This window comes from Brachyistius frenatus, unplaced genomic scaffold (genome assembly GCF_029030835.1).
Source record: "Brachyistius frenatus isolate BFR_SWC_R1_liver_20210118 unplaced genomic scaffold, ASM2903083v1 Contig_176, whole genome shotgun sequence".
Taxonomy (NCBI): domain Eukaryota; kingdom Metazoa; phylum Chordata; class Actinopteri; family Embiotocidae; genus Brachyistius; species Brachyistius frenatus.
In genome coordinates, this window is record NW_027210775.1 from 565,977 (window position 1) to 585,180 (window position 19,204).

The window sequence follows — 19,204 nt, forward strand, 5'->3', positions numbered from 1 at the left end:
ACGTTGTTGTTGTTGTTTTTCAGATAATTAGGTTGTCAAACACGTTCCTCCCCCAAATAAACTCACCTGCGTCAAACACTGTTTAACTGCAGGTGTGTTTTTTCCTGGTTTTTGTTAATACAGCAAACATTACACCTCCTGAAGAGAAGAATGAGGGCACGCAAACTGAATCTGTTAATTCCAATATAAAAATAAAAAAAGACACGGGAAACTGCCGAGTAAATATGACATCATTAATGTATTTGTGTGTGGATGTGTGCGCATGTTGGTAACTGCACGATTAAGTGTTTTAATGTGGAAACACAGTATGCTGCTGCAGAAAAAGCTCAATTAAAACCCAGCTGTACAGAGGAGCATTGTGATCTCACTGAGCTCTCTGTTCCTGAAAGTGTTGAGACTGTGCACGACAAGCATCAAGCCCACGGCGGCCTCAGCGTCGCGCTCCGGGGTCATCTTCACATCCTATAGTTGTGGGAGGTCCCTTTATACGACAGGCAGCTTCTTCATGTCATCTTTAAGTTTACGTCTTGACCCTCAGGCACGACGGCCCCTCGATGCAAACGTCTGACCGGGAGAAAGTGAGGAAAACTGGAGTCACAGGTTCGGACCACCACATCGTCTCCCCTGGTGGTACCGAGCGAAAGACAATAACACAACCCACGTCTGAGTCACGACTCCGTCACCCCATGGGTTCACCCTCTAAACATTTATCCGTCTGCATGTTTTCAGAGCTCCCTTTTTAAAAAAAATTTTTTTTAAAGTCTGGCTGCTGCAGACTGTGTTGGCTCATTTACCAGGAGAAGAGTTATATGACAGTTTGTGGAGACACATCTGGATGGCCGGTTCACTGCGGTCGGCCATATTAGAAACACTGTGCGCCCCAATATATACATACAAATGACATTCAGCTGTGTGCTGTCCTTATGTGTCCTTTAAGGGAAAAAGAGGAGAAATAAATATCTAAAGGAGTGACGGGAATGTGCTGACCTCCACCTCGACCTCAAAACGACCGGTTACCGTCTCAGTTGAAGCGCTGGAGAGTGGTTGTAGAACTGACTGGAAAATATGGCAAAAAAAACATGTTAGTCAGACTATTGTTTGCTAAAAATGTTGGATAAAGCGTTGGTTTGAAGCACAGATCGTATGTAAAAGTGTGACGGAGCTTCTGGGTCTAAAAAATTCTGAAGTATCATAAAGTGCAATACCACCGCGTGCCACTAGGGGTCGACTCCAAAAGGCCTCCGGCTCCATAGACTCCCATTCAACCTCCCTCATCAAATACAAAAGTAAATAATTTTTTTTCCACAAGTTATTGTGGTTTTGTTTGCTAAAGTCACTCCTTCTTATTAGTTCCCTGATGGTCCATTAATTGGATATTTGGCCTCGAAAAGACGAGTTTTTGGGGCCGTGTTTGTTTGATTGACAGGTCTGTGGTGCAGTCAAGTTTCCGTTATAGGTGGGCGGGGCGTAGTGCCTGGGTTTCCAAACAGATCCGAGTCAGAGCCACCACTCGCTCCTCCCCCAGCTCGTCCAAATATGGTCACTTCCTGCCCCAAACCGCTTCCGAACTAGCGAAGACGGCAATTCTGTCGGTCGCCTTCCTGCGTATCCTGTAAGAATAAAGCAACAAAGACAAATTCAGATAGCCTACATCAAAAAAGCCGTGACTCAAAACCATGAGTGTACGACGTGAGATGGCGGATATGTAGGCCGATCTGTCAATCAATGTTTATGTAAATTGACAGACAACGCAGCAGTAGTAAAATACTTATCATCATACATTATATGGTGCACAATGTGCTTCTATCGAGCTAAATAGTTGCAGGTCAGCAGAATGCAACTCAGTGGTTGAACAACTCGTGATCAAAACCCTATGAAACATAGCTGAGGGCGTCTCTGCAACTGTAAGGGGACATCGGAGGATGCCAGGTTAACAAGGGGGGATGTATTTCGGTTATTTTGCTGACGAAGGGGGATGGACTCCCACTCGTCCCCATGATCGATAGTTGTGTGACTGGTTCTCTGTAATAAACTTGCTGTAACATTGCAATAAAATCCATTAAACTCCAATCAAATACGCAGTCAGATTTAATATGCAGCGAACCACCTGCTGTTGCTGTACTCTCCATTGTTCCATCTCCAAACTTGAACATCTTCATGTTTCCTCCCGGGGATATGAACAGCTTTGTTTTGGTGGAACAAACACCGTCACACTGGTAAAATGATCTTTCACTCTCTGTAGACTCGAAGCTACAGCAAGTTGTTTTTTTTCCCTCCGGGACTGGAACAGTATTTATTGGAGGTTTTACGCTCTTCCTCCTCCAGCTTGCGAAGCCCTGTGGGCCACCTCCAGGGGGGGCTGAATGTTAGCTCCATGTGGCGGGCACGTTAAGGCAGGAACACACCAACCTACACAGCGATTTTGTGCTGGCGCCGGTTTTCAGGCCGGTGTTTCAGCTGAACTTGTGTCTGACGCCTGAAAATCTGCTAATTATAAATCAAACTCTCAGCCAAAATACAACGTTTTGGTGTTAAAGATGCAAAATGTACTCAATCAGGGCATCTCATTACTTCTTATGCAGTGCAGAACATTCACTGTTTGGTCACAGGGAGGTTGATGCGTTGGGGAAACTCCCTTTAAGACTGAAGTTAAAGGAGGAGAGGGACCAGACGGACCGGCATCCTGAACTGACATATTTCTCCAAACGCATCGTGTGAAAAAATGTCCCATCATGGTCCATTTTATTGAGACAGCATCGTCCCCAGACGTCTGGCAGAGGTAAAAGTTAGTATTATCTAAGGATAAAACTTAGGTTATATTATCTTTACAAAATAAATGTCATGTTAGCATTAAAAACCAAAGCAAAAAATAACTTACTTGGCAAGCTATTTTCTGATGAAAATGTAATAACTTATTATTTTAATGCTCAGAAATGATTAGTAAAATATTAATATCAGTTCGGTCAATGTTTTTTTACGGCAGCGGAGCATGGTTTGAGTTTGACGTCTTGGCTGTGACTCCCAGAAATATTGAGCAACAATCAGCAAATATCTTCAACTTGAACATTAAACATCAAAAAAACATCAAAAATTGCCTCAAACAAGTCGCCTGCAGTAAAAAGCCTGCTTCAGTTTCCCCGTTCTGTCAGACTGGAGGAAAAACATCCAACGCGGCACATGATGGACGCTGAACTTTCTTTCCGCTCGCTCCGTCTGCACGAGACGAGTTCGTTGGAAGTTTCCACGGCGGAGAAACGTCGCTCCACCCGTCGCCTCCGTCCGGCAGAGACGACCTCGCCGACGGATTCTGGATCCTCCTGGTTTGTTGAGTTTCACTGCAGGCCCGTCTCACTCCCACTTTTACGTCTATCAATGCAGAGACACAAGCTTTGTGAAAAGAGCATCTTTGAGCTGGTGAAAAGCGTCGTTAACGTTTCACCCTCTCTTAGAGGAGCTGACCCGGTTCATCACTCTGGACCTACACACACCGCACAGGAAAAAAAACAACCTCGTGATCCATGTCACTGTGCACATATGAAATGTGTTTTTTTGTCCATGTTTTATTCCCATGACAAAACCTTTCCACATATTTTCCATGTTATCAATTTGCAACATGTGTCATACATGTGATCATGTAGAAAACCCATGTGATCTTTCTGTGAGGGTCCAGACAGGTCAGTGAAGGGATTAATATACTTATTAATTAGTTTGACTCAACTACTAATTATATTAATTAAACTCATGTTCAGTTACAGCAGGAATCTTTTCTGCATTCTCTGATCGAAGCCAATTTTGTTTCTCTTTCAACTTTCAAGTAAAGGTAAAGAAATCTAGTTAATAAAAAGCATGAAGTTCAGTTTATCTGTATGTTCTCTTGGATTCTGCATCTGTCGAAAACGTCTTCGGAGGGTAACGACGGCCGGAGAAAACGGTCGCCATGACGTCGTCATAAATTCAACAGAGAGCTCAGGTGTGAGCTGCTCAGGTGTGAGCTGCTCTGACGTGGACGAGGCAGCCGCGGCTTTTACGAGATGCAGACGGGACGGGACGGTTGGAGAAGCTGCCAGCGGACGCCTTCAACTCGCTCCAGCATCACGCGCACAATACGCACGGTTGTCTTTCTGCTGGCGTGAAGTGCACACAGACCGAGGAGGTGTGAAGGGATGTCGAGGAGGGTTGAAACCCCCCCGAACTCAAGTTCACACAACGAAACGGTTAAAGGAGGATTTAAAATCCCCCAAACTGATCACAAATGGATACGGCCAGTAAATACTTGTGGAATATACGAGTGTAGTTTAGCCGCCGTTTTGTTCTCCCCTCCGTCTGTATGTCTGCGTTGTTGCCGTGTTGAGTTCCTCTGATTCAAGTAGATTCTGGATGTCAATCATCCTGGAAAACCAAAAGAGCGGATGTGTCCAACACGGGACCGACACTCTGCTCAGAGATGACGACAACTCTGGTGTTTAGCAGGACCGAGTTCAGCATCTTAGTTTGTTGTGTTACTTAACATTTGCTTCTTCCAAAGACTTGTTGTCACGTCGTAATTTTATCCTGTTAGTCAGTGAAATTTTGTCTGAACTCCCGTACAAATTCTTGACTTCTGTGAGGTCACAGCGAACTCGGCCTTTGACCTTTGACCGCTAATTTGAATCAAGTTCATGCTTCGGACCAAGTGAATGTTTGTGCCAAATTTGAAGAAATCCCATCGAGGCGTTCCTGAGATATCACGCTCGAAAGAGAACGAGACGGAAAACAAAACAAAAAACAGACAAACCAACAAAACAAGTTAACATCAGCGAAAGGCTTCTGGAGTTTTGGCCTCCAGCGGCCTGCAGCACATCCAGAACCTCCGAGCGTCTCCGTGTCGTCCAGCTGAGACGGCGCTTCAGCTTCTTGCCCACAAAAAAACAGCAGACGTTCAGGCGGGCGGCTCGCACGGCCGGCTGACATCACCGCTGGCTCGCTGCTGTTTGCTCTGCAGCCCGAAGACGTCCAGACGACAAAGCTGGCCAATTAACACTCGACGGAGGGGAGAATGAAGCACAAACAAATACATTCAAACCCGGGACATGACGTTTTCCTGAAGATATTTACAAGATAATATAAAAACTGACTTTTTCACCTGTCAGAGCCGTAAAATAATTACAAATGGACTCGACGTCCAAACTACGTGCGGTAAACCAGACAACAGAAAGTCTGTTTAAAGGATTGCACACAATCACGAAGGAACTCTCACCAGGAGGAAACGAGCTCACTGCAGAAAGGAGGCTGAGTAACTGAACAAAGAGCAGTTTAAAGACATCCTGTTCACAGCGACACGACGCCATCTGGTGGACAGAATATCTACGTCCCTTCTTTCCTGTAGTTTTGCAGTTTTTCTTGCGCAACCGGCAGCAGCAGCACCAGAGCAGAACGTTTCCACCATCAGCTCAACAACACTTTCAGTGACTGAACTTCACTCTGATCCACATGTTGCTTTGCAGAACTTTAGAAGTTGATTTTTTAATTTTTTTTACTTTGTCTACTTTCATTAAAAAAAATACTTACTGTTTGTTTTTATGCCAAGAAACTGGTATTAGTTATTACATGTCAAACTTTAAAAAGCCTAAAACATAAATGATTGTTTGTCTTATTATGTGCTGTAGGCTTCGATGGCTAAAATATGTGACTTCAGATTATCAGTGTTCTTGTAATTTCAAGAAAAGATAGATAAAAAATGTAAATAACCCGCAGACTATATTTGACCTTTGACCCACAGCTGAACCACTGCGTCTCTGTGAGTGACTGACTTTCACTGCTGCTCTCATCTGAAAAACAAAACTAAAAGTTAACTGACAAAAACCTGGAAAGCCTTTAATGAGCATAAATATGTCTTATTATAATTCTGTAATGCAGACTGTTTTCCTATGCAGCACCACCTCCCCCTGCTCCTCCCTCCGCCCCTCCTCTTTCTCCTCCTCCTCCGTCACGTATCCACCCACCTCTGCACTTGTCCAAATATAAAAGTTTCTTGGCTCAGAGACAGATTGAAATGAGGAGGAGTCGGACACACAGAGTTCAGCTCATGACAGACTGAAGGACAAACAAGAAGGAAGGACAATTTGCCACAAACATAAGAGAATAAATAAATCACTTTGAATATCTCCAGCCTGAAGAAACAGTAAGTTTTTATTTGATATGTTTTTGACTGTATTTTAACTGGAGCATGACTATCAGCCCTCTCTCCACACAGCAGAGCTAGTAGGCCCTGCTGCAGCCCTGACTGCAATAGTTAGTTTACTAGGGGGACGTAGGATTCATATTTCACTTTAAAAGACTACACATCCATTTTTTGTCACTTTATGATATTATTTTTGCATTATCTGTTTATGTTGTGCATTTTTAAGCTCCTAAGTATTTTACTTTTTTTTTCTTTTTTTATGTTGGCCATCACATTTGACTGTATTCCTGCTGTTTTATCACATTCGAGATGTTAATGTGAGTTCTGCGTATTTACACCTGTTTCCGTCCGTCTCCTCTGCAGATGTCTCTGTCTCCAGCCGCTTTGGCCGCCCGCCGGGTGTTTGCTGCTGCGTCGCATTCACACCAAGAAGGAGGAGGTCAGTGCCAAACAAAAACTAAATGCAACGCCAACAATGCTTCAAACCCTGAAGATTTAAAGGCTCCGCTAACTCGCATGCAGTTTGGAGTCTTGAAGTTGATAACTGACGTGTCTGGCAGCCGGCCTGCACGTCCATCAAATACCCAGGAACTAGGAAAGTAAAAGAAGACATGTAATCTGTGTTTTCTGTGTACTTTTACTGGTTGTTGTTTGTATTTTCCACAGCGAGGACCTGGAAGATACTGAGCTTCGTCTTGGCCATTCCCGGCGTCGCCGTGTGCATGGCCAACGCCTACATGAAGATGCAGGCGCACTCTCACGAGCCGCCGGAGTTCGTGGCGTATCCTCACCTGCGTATCCGCACCAAGGTGAGTCACGCAGGGACGACTTATTAACAGCTCGTCTGCAGCCGTATACACTTAAAAAAAAAGAAGAAAGAAAGCAATGTCTAACAAAAAAAACTAATAATAATAATAATAATAAGACGTCTCCTTGCAGAGATTTCCCTGGGGCGACGGGAACCACTCTCTCTTCCACAACGCCCACACCAACGCGCTGCCCGGCGGCTACGAGGACTCCCATCACTGAGAGCGTCCGACCCGCTGCCGTGTACTCGGCTTGATTGTAGCGGTCGATCGGGCCGAGCAGCACCGCCGTCCAATAAAACCTACTTTGTGCTGCATTACAATGAGAGTTGTTTGTTTTTAATTTGGAGTAGTGCTCAATTTAATCAGCCGTCCAAATGTGTGGCGTTGAGACAAGAGTGTTTTTAAATCTCATTATGGAAACAACAATGCAAAGTGTTACACTACAATGCACCGCCGTCTCTTATCGTGGCTTTTCATATATAATGATCAAAGTCGGAGTTGTTAAAGTCCTGCACATTTAAGGCTTTAAAGCATCCTGGGAACACATCGCATGTCTTATTCCACGGTGTCACAGAGCTCCGTTCACTGTTGTCCAAAAACAATGCAAATTCTCACCAGGGCGTGAGATGTATAATAATCTACAGCTGGAAATAGTCCCCCAAAAAAATGCACATCTCCGAGTACTGTTTGCTAAAAACGTAAAAAATATGAAATTATTTAGCCGTTTTTCAAAATAAAAGCGTACATTCATGACCCATGGTTTTTTAAAGATTTCTATCTTCGGAGTTGGGCTCGAGGCTGCCGCAGACCTGCAGCAGAAGTCCTGACACACTAACACACTCCTGGTTTTAGTCCTAGAATATGTAATAATAGAGAGCTTTTAATTTGAAAAGAATAAAGGAAGTTGCGTCATCCTGCAACCGTTGCTTCTTCTCGCTCTACCGTCACAAACGCTTTTCATCGCACTACACCCACTGGCCTCTGATTGGTCCGCCCCTTCAGAGCGGACCAGCAAACCTTCATGCCAACAGAGTTTCCAGACGTATAAAGACAGTGGAGCTGTGAGCAACAGGTGGGCGGAGCCGAGCTCATACTTATCCAGACATCATACGGCCCCTTTTTTTTTTTGTGTACACTCAAACTCCAACAACAAGAAACTGCAACCAAAGTGATGTTCAACAATATATTCAGTGGCATACATTTTACAGTTGAAGCTCAAACACTGTATATCTGCTATTTCATATCATCTCTATGTACAAAATAAACAACCGGCCCGAGAGGCCGACCCTGATGATTCCAGCTACATGACATTTATCAAATGCACTGTTAGACATTTGCTTTAACTTTTCCCAAAATAAAAAAAATGAAAATAAAACTTTAAAAATAAAATCGCAATAAGTTTGAAATTAATCCATCAACAGTAAGAAAATGATGTCATGCTGGGACGGGCTACAATTACATCCAAACTTAATTTATGCTTCAAAATTATGAAAATAAATCAACAGTCACATCTGAGGAAATTCATCCAGCGTTTGTTCTTTTTTTTTTTTTCAGGTAATCGGACTGTTGTAACCGATGGCAACCAATTATAAATTTGTGCCCTCTGAATTCGTGCCAGTGACTCCCTCTCAGTATTTCCCTCCTCGCTCAGCTCAGAGCTGCAGAGGCCAGACTGAGCAGGTCCAGTTTCAGAGTCTCGGTGCAGTCGGCCTCTCTGGCCAGCCTGCGGAGGCACCGCCCGGCGACGGAGGAGGACCAGAGGGGCCGAGGCCGGTCCTGGCAGCCCAGCAGCAGAGACAGGCAGGCCCGGCCCAGCGCTGGGTAGCTGTACCGCTGGGAGAACCAGTACACCTGTGGGAGCAGAGCGGCTTCAGAACCCCGAGCTGCTGGTTTCTGGGGTTTTAACGTCGACTCTTCTGGGTCGAGACATTTGTCCGCTGATCCACAGACCGACTCGGGAACAGGAGCGACACCTCCGAGTCCTCTGTTGACTTTCTGCACTGTTGGCGTCTTCTTACTGTCGTGATGTTGTAGGGGACTGTTCAGCTTCCTCGTCTGTCCCGGCAGGTTTTCCGTTCGCGCCTCAGATCCGGTCAGCTCCAGCTCGGAGGTCCGACTCGCCAGGTTCTCCTCGGCGGACTCGGGGAGCTCTCGGTCCGTTTTAGACGCGGCCTTGTCGGCGTCGTCCTCTGCGGCCGGACCGGCAGCCTTCGTGGAGGAGCGGGACAGAAGGAGAGACACGCAGACGTCCTCCAACTCTCTCTGGAGCTCTTTCACCAAAAACCTGCAGGCTCCGATCATCGTCTCACCTAAAGGAGTCTTCTGGAAGGATGAGTCTTCTGAGCGCTGGTCCGTCTCCTTCTCGCAGAAACTCAGTCCGCGGAGGACCAACGCGTCCAGAACCCGACACCGTCCTCTTCTCGTCGGGTCCTCGGTGAGGCGACATCCGTGCAGGTAATGCAGCACTGGCAGTAACATACCTGCGCTGACATCTTTGATGGCGATGGCTTCTTCTGCAGCTTCTCCGAACCCGCCTCTCAACAGGGCCCGGAAGTACTCGGAGCCGACGCCGTCGGCGCCCTCCGCCCCGCCCACGACCCCCCTGTTGGCCGGGACGCGAGTCCCGTCGTCCAGCAGCAAGAGCAGGTCGAAGCTGGAGGCGGCGTACGGACAGGTGTCGGCGAGGCGAGGCTTTTTCAAGGGAGGCGGCGACGCTCCGCCCGCTTCACCGAGCGACGCCGCCGCGATCGGGTTCGCCGTTTTTTTGTCGAGCTCGGTTTTAACGGCGCCCGTCAGAGCGGACAGGCAGCCAATCAGGAGAGAGAAGTACAGCGAGCGGCGCTGAGAGGTCAGACCTGCATGTGGTGAATTCAACAAGTCGGAAAGCAGTCTGCCGCACTCAGCGGGGTGGTCTTCATCATCATCATCATCATCATCGTCGTCATCGTCGTCATCGTCGTCGTCTTGGTCGCAGCCGAGGGGCTGAAGAGCCGAGAGCAGCCCGCCGCTGTCCACGAGGAGCTTCTTCAACAGGGACTTGTTGCTGTTGGAGGAACAGAAACGTGATGAAGCTCATTTACGGTCACTTTATGGGATTTTTATGAATCAACTGTCATCAAAATAAATCACTGACTATTGTAGTGGCAGAAATAAACATTCACTAAACAACATGTAAAACGGTTTTATGGGCGTAAAGTCGATTTTGTTTTGTCAGACAGAGAAGTGTCAACATTTCTGTTGTTTTCTATTCGTCCGTCCGTCCGTCTCCTCACCTGTTGATGAGCGGCAGAGACAGAGCACAGTTCATCTTGTCCGACTCGGAGCCCGACAGCATCACGTGGGCGAGAACCCCGGAGCCGAAGCCGGACTCACACTGGACGCGCAGATTATTCAGGAGAGCGACGCCTGCAGAGTCACAACAGAGTCACAAACTGCCCTCGTTTCAAATATTAATGATTAGATATTGTAAAGAAAAACCTCCCATTTGCTTACATAAAAAAAAAAGAACTGTGCTATAGTATCATATCTGTCCTCAGGAAAACCTCCCTGCAGGATTAATAAAATGTATCTTATAGGTACATCTCTAATCAAAATTATACTTAAACATTTAATTCATGATACTAATAAAAAAAAAAAAATTGCATTATTTATACATGTTGCAGGGCAAAGCTTGTGTTTTATATGTTGCATGTTCTCCAGTTTCCGTCTCACCGAGCTGTTTGACTTTGGCTTTCACTCGCTCCGTCTGCTTCTCGTCCCCCTCCGACACCCCCTCCCTCTGGCAGAGGCGGTGACGGATCAGCGCCACGGAGCCGGTCCGGACCAGCGCCTTCAAACAGTTGGGGTTGCAGCTCAGCCGGCAGAGCATGCGGAAGCACCTGCTGCTGGGGTCCCGGTGCTGGGTGAGGTAGTAGAGCAGGCCGGACATGACGCCCGAGCTGACCAGAGCGGCGCTCGGGTCGGTGGCGTGGGAGAAGCGGGAGAGCAGCAGCAGGATGGGGGACTCGGGCGTCCAGGGCTCGGGGTGGTAGGGGTGGCTGTAGGCCGCCTGGCGGGGGACAGACGGGGGCGCGTCCAGAGTGACTTTAGTCAAACACGCCGCCGAGTGAGGCCGCTGCCTCCGTCTCTGCGGGGACGAGAACTTTGACGGAGAGACGGGCGTTTGGGGCGTCTTCGTCGGAGAGGACACGGCGGAGGCGCTCGGCTGGGTCGGAGGTGCGTCGGTGACTTTGCACGAAGGTGAAGACGACACCGGGGAAGGTTGAGACGCTTTTTTAGAAGCAGAAGAGACAGCGGGGGAGTTTTTAACAGAGGAATTGGAGTACGGGTTCGGGGACGAGGTTTGAGGGGATGAAGACGGTGGGATCTGAAGACTTCCCCATTCCCCGTCAACGCCGGAGGAGTCCAGCAGGTCCCCCTCGGAAGATATCAACCCCTCAGACACCAGCCAGGACCTGGAGACGGAGACGGAGACGGAGACGCACATAAACAACATAGAAGAAAAGCAAGACGATAAACTGAGAGAGTGAATGTGTTTCGTTTTCCGTACCTGAGACTTAAAAAGCTGGAGGAACACAGACCCTGCTCCCTCCCAGCCTCCTCCTTCTTGTACCCCTCCGGGGGGGGGAAGTCGAAGGAGTCGAAGCACGAGGAGGGCAGGAGCTCGGTGGGAGACGCGCCGGAGGAGAGGCTCACGTCCATCCTCTCCGCCGACTCCTCCTCCCCTCTGGTGAACTCCACCAGTCGTGCGACAAGGAGAGGGACCAACCCCAACTCCTGCAGCTGCTCCATGGCAGACTCGTCAAAGACAAAGTCTACACAGGCCAGAATCGCGAGCCGGGACAGCGGGTGACTCTGATGGGCCGACAAATAGCCGACGAGCACCTCGAGCCCGCCGCTTTCTTTCACCTTGGCCCGGTTCACCGCCTCCTTGCAGCACAAGCACAGAGCCTTGAGGAAGACTCCCGACTTCAGCGGGTCCCTCTTTACCTCCTCGGTGAACTTCTGGATGACCCCCAGCGACCCCACGAGGGGGCGCAGGCAGCCCTGGGAGCACATGTTGGCCAGCGTTTTCAGCGCCAGCTCCTCGAAAGGTTTACCGGACTCGCCCGACGCCATGACGCCGAGCTGGGAGAGGACCCCGGAGCGGGACGCCGCCCTGGCGCACTCGACCCCACATCCCCGGGTCAGCTCGTGGAGGGTCCTGAGCGCCGCCCGCCTCAACCCCTGGGGATATTCTGGAGCGATGAGAGGGGCGAGGGCGGATAAGGTGCCCTGGGTGAGCAGCGAGAGGCGGTTGGAGGGCGTGTCGGAGAGGTAGAGGAGGGCCCGGGCGGCCGACTGGGAGCACTCCAGTTTGGGACAGGGCTCTTTGGGTGGAGCGGGCGTAGGGGAGGAGGGGGCGGAGGACAGCGACACGCAGAGGAGCAGTGGAGGAACACCACCTGTGTGAACAGAACGGGTCAGAATCAGAGGTCCAACGACGGAGATACCAAAACAGGATGACAACGATTACTTCCACGCCGCTGCAGATATTTCCAACCCACCGGCAGAGTGGATGAGGGCGGAGCTCTCTGGATCCATCGCCAAGTTCCCCAAAACCCGGGCTGCTCGGTTCTGGACCGTCTCCAGGGCCACGTTTCTCTTCAGGATGTCCACTGGGCAAAGCCAAGAGATTTGTTTATATGACATGAATTGTTAGAAAACACTCAATTCCGTCGCTATTAATGAAGATGAATGCACATAAAGTAATTAAGAAGGTAAATCAACACTTACCTACGATATTTATTCCACCGAGCTTACGAACCTGCAGAAGACGACAATTTAAAAGTGAGAGGTTTTAACGGGTGCTTTGATACACAGAGATCACTACTTCCTCTGTTACTCCCTTTTATCTCACCTCGATGCGCGTCTCCAGCTCAGTGCAGCAGTTTCCCAGGATGCTCAGCGCCAGGTCCAGAGTCTTCCTCGAGCACTCGGGGTGTTTGAGCAGGTCCAACAGGGGCCCGAGCCCCCCGTGACTCCTGAAGCTGGCGATGCCGGCCCTGTCGCCCTTGATGTGCTGCGTCCGGATGGCGACCAGCGCTCGCCACTGAGCGACTTTGGACCTCTTGTCCACTTCTCTGCCACCGCCCGAATCCGTCTGGCCGTGGCCCTGATGTTCAGCACCCGGTCCGGGTTTGGAGAGGTGAGCCAAGCACCAGGCGAGAGACGCCTCCGGGGGGGACGGGTGCCCTTCTTTTGACGGGGCCCTCGAGTGTTTCCTGTCGCTTTGCACAGGTGATGCAGCCATGCTCCCTCTTTGACTAACAGGCAACTGGTTCACTTTATTTTCCCTCTTCTCACCTTAGACAAATACCATTGACGCCCTGAGGCATCACTGGAAACTTCCAGTGAAATATTGAGAAAATAAATAACATATCCTTTCTTTTTAAATTACCAAGTAAATTACTCAACCTGTGAAAAGCTGCTCGTATTTAGTCCATTTTCAGAAATTTTTCTAAAGTTTCCACAAAAAAAAATAACATTTTGATGTCATCAGAAAACTACAGATACCAGCATGAAAGGAAAGTTGTACCACCTGATGCCGCGGTCGCTGATGGGAGATGGAGTTCCAACAGCTTCGGTCCACTCCCTTAAAAAAAACAGGCCTACATCGTGAGAAGGCCGAACAAACGTTATTCTGCGTAGTGGACGTGTATTTTCTCAGTGTACCATATTTTTGCACATCGACTGACGAATTAAAGCTCTATTTTATCCATGTTTTGTTACCACTGGCCGAATAAATTTGGCGAAACAAGATGCATTCGCCTGTATTAGCCGCTAACGCCATCTTTAGCCAAACAACAAAACAGGGGCGGCCGAGGGAGGGAGCAGGGGCTGAGGAGGCGGGCCGGTGACGGGGACTGTGGGACTTGTAGTTCTATTTTCGTCGCCTTTCATATCTACTAGTTTATTTCCTGATTCAGAAAACTACATTCCCCAAGCCGGGGACAAATAGCGGTTTACACGCCGACACGTCGAAGCCGTTCTGGGATTGTAGTTCCTTCGGAGGCCCTGACTGCTCAAACAGCACACGTCCGTCAACTTGTCCGGACTACATTTCCCAGGATGCCGAGCGACGTTGTTATACTCATCGGTTTTCTCCACGCGAGAAAGCGCATCGGTGCCTCCGAAAGGTTGTTAAATTCCGCGATAGACACCGTAATATATAAATAAACAACTTGAGCTGTAATGGTTGTGGTTTTGACAGCATGGAGGTAATCGAGACAATTGTGATACAAAACACTGAAGCGGAGGGAAAAGAGACGGTGGTGTCCAGTATGGACAGCGATAGAGCGAAAGCAGGTTAGTACTCACAGCCTGAAGGGGAACAGGTTTCATCCGGTCACGAAGCGCGGAGGGCCCGATGAGTGCCAGCCGGCCGCCCCGGGACACCTCCACCAAACACTGATGTCAGTCATCAATTACAATTATAAGTAATCTGGTGATTTATGGATTCAAACGGGTGTTTTTCTGTAGACAACCTGTGTTTTAATAAAACGATCCAACCTTTAAAAAATAAAATAAATAAAAAAGGTCCCATCTAACAGCCGATGACGCGACCTGCCTTCTTTCACCTCCAGAGTTCATCTGGACCCTGCGGGCCACGTGGCACCTCGTCAACACCCGGCTGGAAATGGACCCGGCCTTCGACCAGCCGGTCTGCAAGAAGAAGAAACTGTGGGAATTGTTGGCGGAGAAGGTGAACGCCAAGCTGAGGGAGTCGGAGGTCACCGACGTCACCGTGAAGGCCTACGAGTGCGACCTGAAGTGGAGGAACATGCTGGCCACGTACAGGAAGAACGGCGAGCGGGCCAAGAGGCTCGGGGCGGCCGGCGTCCACTGGGAGTTCTTCAAGGCCATGGACGAGGTCCTGGGCAAGAGCCGGGAGGAGGTCGAGGCCGAGCGCAGGGCCAAGCTCAGCGGCACCAAAGTGGGCAAGGCCATAGCCAGCAAGAAGTTCACCCCGATCCTCCCGACACCCCCCGCGACGGCCCCCTGCCCCGCCAGGCCCCCGCAGGACGTCCTGCAGCTGTACATGGAGCTGCAGGAGAGGAAGATGAACATGTGGGCGCAGCAGAAAGCGCTGGAGGAGAAGAAGATCGAGGCCATCAACAACCTGGCGCAGGCCATCTCTAGCCTGGCTCAGAAGGACGGCACACAGACGCCGAAGGACGGACGCTAGGACGGACCTTAGGACGGACGTTGGGACGGACCTTAGGACGGACCTTAGGACAGACGCTAGGACGGACGTTAGGACAGACCTCAGGACGGACGTTAGGACGGACGTTAGGACGGAGAGGTCGCTGCTGTTTGGCCTTAAAAAAAAACAAAAAAACTTTTATGATACTGCAGGAACAGTTTGGACATCAGCAGGTGAAGCAGAAGGGACGGACAGTATGAGGACGCTCTCACCTGAAGATACTTTCTGCTTGTGTCCCAAAGAACAAAACAATCATTTATTTTTATACCTGAATAAAATTATGATTTATGAAAGTTGGAGAGAAATAAAAATATCAAGACACAAATCAGGCATCGAACCGTGACTGCACCAGTGGAGGACATATTTCCATCTTAACAAGCAAACAGAAACAATCAACACAACACATATTATCACATCAAAAGTTATAATTTTTAATATTTATCACTGATGTATCCACTGAGAGGAGATCAATGGTTCTCTAGTCATAAGATGCCCTTTGTTTCCATCACTAATGTCTGTTCACGGGGTTTATGCTGAAAAGTTCACCGCCCTCCAGTGGTCACATGAGGAACTGCAACACTGAATTACACTCATAAGAAATATCAATACATTTTAGATAAATTTCATAATTATTGATGCGATTATTTCAAATAAAACCAAAGGCATCAGTATTGATAATACTAGTACAACAGTTGAATATCTTTATAGCTTGATATCACCTCCAGTGGATTCTTTTCAACCATGAGATGCGTTTCAATCATCAACCCCCACAATAAATATTACATTCATGAAGGTTTTGACCTTCTCTTATCACAGATAAAAAACAGGAACTGTGTTGATAATAATCTTATTACTTGACAGTTTTCTGGTTTTGTTAATTTAATTGTGAGAACATACAAACACCTTCGGCCAACACTCAAAGTAAATGTAAGTGAATAAAAACAATCCAAAGGAATATAATATTCTTTCATCTCACCTCAATATCAATCTCACCTGTCTGATTATTTCAAAATAAAGTAATTGTACTGAACATGTAGTTCATTAAATCTATGATGAATATTAAAGTCTTCTTGGTATGAGTACTTAAAAAAATAAATAATAATAATTCAATTTGTAAAATTGAACACAAAAATTAGGTCAAACTGAAGTCGTCTGGTTTTTGTTGTTGGAAGCAAACAGTTCTGGAAAAATCTAAACTGATGCAAAAATAAAACACACGGTCTACGTGATGCTACGTCAGTCTGGAAAACTTGACTGTCAGAGCTGACGGTGTTGCAGGAGAGTTTCTGTTAAAAATACATCTTTTATTTATCCTCCAGGGCTCCAAAAGAAATCATGAAATCACGTCTTTCCTGAATCAGCGTTTTTAAGCAGCAAATCTGCGACGGCGTCACGCCTCCGTGCGCCCTCTTCATCCACCTCCACCTCCCCCTCCCCGGTCATGCCTCCCTCTTTCTCCACCTCTCCTTGAACCACCTGTCCGATGTCCAGAAACACGTTGTGCAACACGCAGGCCGTCAGCACCACGGCTCTGGCTCGGCCGTAGTCTCCGATGTCCAGGTACCTGAGCCTCCGAAATCTGGCTCTCAGGTCGGCGACGGCCTGACGGAGGATCTGAAAATGCTCCTCCAGCGTGTTGTTGAAGAGCTCCTCTCTGGGTCCCGGACTTCCCCCGTACGGGGTCAACAGCTGAGCGCCGAGCGGGTAGCCGGCTGCGGCGACGAGGCAGCAGCCGGAGGGCATCAGCTCGGGGTGCCGCTTCAGTCGGTCCCTCAGAGCGCCGCCTCGGTCCGCATCGGATCCTTCGCTGATTCTGCAGTGCAGGAACCGGCCTCTCCGGTCGGACACCAGCTCCAGGTTTAACCAGGAGTCGGGATGGGCCTCCTTCTTCATCCTCTTCACCTCGGGCGCGGCGCTCTGCACGTCGTGCTTCCCCGTCGGCAGGCGGACGGGGATCCGGATGTGTCCCAACACTCCCAGCACCCGGGGGACACCTCGTCCCTCGTCCTGCTCCTCTTCATCGAGCAGACTGGAAAACGGGAAGAGCGCTTCTGTGGCCTCTTCGCCTGGAGAGCAGAGACAGAAACCATCATCACCATTATCATCATCACCATCATATATCAATACATCGGTTTTTGCATCTTTAAAATCTCCAACAAAACAGCAGCAGTGCGATCAACCCACCGACCGGCCACCTGATCTGCTTCTCCTCCAGCGTGTTGACGCGCTCGCAGAAGGAGAAGAAGATGCGGTGGATGTTTCCCTTCTCCAGATGGAAGCGGCGGGACACCGAGCGGTAGCTGAGCCGCTCGGTGAGCAGGGTGAGGGACAGCAGGACGGTGTGGGACAGAGACAGGCGGGCCCGGCCGGCCATCCGAGCCCCGGACTTAGAGCTCTGAAGCAGGTCTGAGATGTGCTGAGGGACACGAAGACGGGATGTTGAAGTCGATATTGGACCGTTATCGTTGCAATATTTATTTAGAAAGCGTCCGACACCTGCAGATTGAAACTGGACTTAAAAAGGCTGTTTTCATATTTCGATAGTTCAACTCGATTCAGTGCAGTTTAAATAAAATGTATAATATTGGAGAATGTCCTGTTGGCTGCACTGTAAACAATTGGTAAGTTTTATTTTTTATTTTTAAGTGAAATAAATATATTCATATAACAGCTCATCCTGCTTTATCAGACTACTTTTATTTTTTACTGTTTAGTGACTTTTATTTTTTTCTTCACCAAAAACAAGAACTTCCGTTTTGTCTTCATTCAACCTGGAGGACGTTTTGGAGCCCAGAGAACAATGACGTCATCAACAGCTGTCACAGCACTTCTATTTTTATCTCACAGATTTATGAACTTATTAAAAACAGCAAACCGACAGATCATCACCTTCACTGCAGCGCTGTCCAACGTGTCCAACGTGTCCAGCGTGTCCAACGTGTCCAGCCGTTCCCGGGACTCGGCTGCGTCTCGCTGCGGGGGTCCGGGTGCTGCCGGGGTCTCTGCGTGTCCAACGTGGTGTCCTACGTGGTGTCCAACGTGGTGTCCTACGTGGTGTCCTACGTGGTGTCCTAACTGAACGTAAAAGGTCGGAGGAGGCAGCCCGCGGAGCGTCGCGCTGAGGCCGGCCTCCAGGACGTCCTCCACCGCCTGGTCCAGCCGGAGCTCCAGCTCGCCCGCCGACAGAGGCTGCCACTCCCGCTCCACCATGTCCAGCACCGCCCTGCCCGCCGATACAACACACTCACTGACGTCCATTGTTTCTTTCTGACGAACCAGGAACTCGTCGTCGCGAGCTGCTGTTGTTGCTAGCCTGCTAGCAAACGTTTGTTGCCTTCAAGTGCTGTCGGAAAGTAGGAAGAGTCGGTGAGACGTTCAGGGAACCGTGAGCACATAACTGAACACTCAAATTGGCCTTTTTTTTTTTTTTTTTCTTCAAAAACTAATTTGACACAATTATGGAGTTGATTAATCAACAGAAAATTAACAGGCGGCTGTTTTGATCATATATGAACATCGGAAGTTGTTTATCAAGCAAAACACTTGTGGTCAAACTCTCATGGGAGAACTTACTGCTATATTATTTTTCAATATTTATTTACACTATAATTTAAAATTCTATATCCTTTTATTTTGGACTGCAATTTGAGCATATTTTTGCACATTTTATAGACAAATTGTTTGGAAATAACAATTTTACGTCCATGCATTTTTACACACGTTGGTTGTTTGATTAAAAAAAAAAAAAAAAAAAAAAAAAACTTGCAGGACACAACTTGTGGACGTACAAATTTAATGTTTAACACACCAAAGTAATGGTATTAACTATTCCAGGTTAACATCCTTTTGAAGTGATGCTCATGATGATCATTGATCCTGATAGATTCTGTCCTTCATCAGAGTCACAACAACTTTCTATGTAAAGATAACATCAGATGTCCATAATGAATTGTTTGTCCAGCTGTGAGCACAGGATCCAAACATCGTATA

General features: G+C 48.3%; 4 protein-coding genes across 6 annotated transcripts; 2 read left to right on the forward strand and 2 right to left on the reverse strand.

Moving 5' to 3' along the window:
- The first annotated feature begins 6,013 nt into the window (after positions 1–6,013).
- Positions 6,014–7,289, forward strand: cox6a2 (cytochrome c oxidase subunit 6A2). Its single transcript, XM_069717512.1, has 4 exons — positions 6,014–6,160; positions 6,524–6,599; positions 6,827–6,969; positions 7,100–7,289. The coding sequence occupies exons 2-4, from the start codon at positions 6,524–6,526 to the stop codon at positions 7,187–7,189; spliced, it is 309 nt and encodes a 102-aa protein (XP_069573613.1). The 5' UTR covers positions 6,014–6,160; the 3' UTR covers positions 7,190–7,289.
- An 849-nt stretch (positions 7,290–8,138) lies between these two features.
- Positions 8,139–14,158, reverse strand: armc5 (armadillo repeat containing 5). Its single transcript, XM_069717501.1, has 7 exons — positions 12,869–14,158; positions 12,745–12,775; positions 12,516–12,626; positions 11,519–12,413; positions 10,681–11,423; positions 10,242–10,374; positions 8,139–10,012 (listed from the first exon to the last, which is right to left on the reverse strand). Exons 1-7 carry the CDS (start codon positions 13,259–13,261, stop codon positions 8,617–8,619), a joined length of 3,702 nt encoding a protein of 1,233 aa, XP_069573602.1. The 5' UTR covers positions 13,262–14,158; the 3' UTR covers positions 8,139–8,616.
- Positions 14,159–14,222: 64 nt separating this feature from the next.
- Positions 14,223–16,310, forward strand: LOC138632166 (uncharacterized). Of its 3 annotated transcripts, XM_069717507.1 has the most exons (3): positions 14,223–14,316; positions 14,595–15,203; positions 15,240–16,310. In XM_069717507.1, exons 1-2 carry the CDS (start codon positions 14,223–14,225, stop codon positions 15,194–15,196), a joined length of 696 nt encoding a protein of 231 aa, XP_069573608.1. In that variant the 3' UTR covers positions 15,197–15,203; positions 15,240–16,310. The 3 variants fall into 3 exon arrangements, with proteins under 3 accessions (XP_069573608.1, XP_069573607.1, XP_069573609.1); XM_069717506.1 differs by having other exon boundaries at positions 14,595–16,310; XM_069717508.1 differs by having other exon boundaries at positions 14,261–14,423; positions 14,595–16,310.
- Positions 16,311–16,390: 80 nt separating this feature from the next.
- LOC138632163 (uncharacterized) lies at positions 16,391–18,616 on the reverse strand. Its single transcript, XM_069717502.1, has 3 exons — positions 18,104–18,616; positions 17,399–17,630; positions 16,391–17,280 (listed from the first exon to the last, which is right to left on the reverse strand). Exons 1-3 carry the CDS (start codon positions 18,470–18,472, stop codon positions 16,556–16,558), a joined length of 1,326 nt encoding a protein of 441 aa, XP_069573603.1. The 5' UTR covers positions 18,473–18,616; the 3' UTR covers positions 16,391–16,555.
- Between the last annotated feature and the right edge of the window lie 588 nt (positions 18,617–19,204).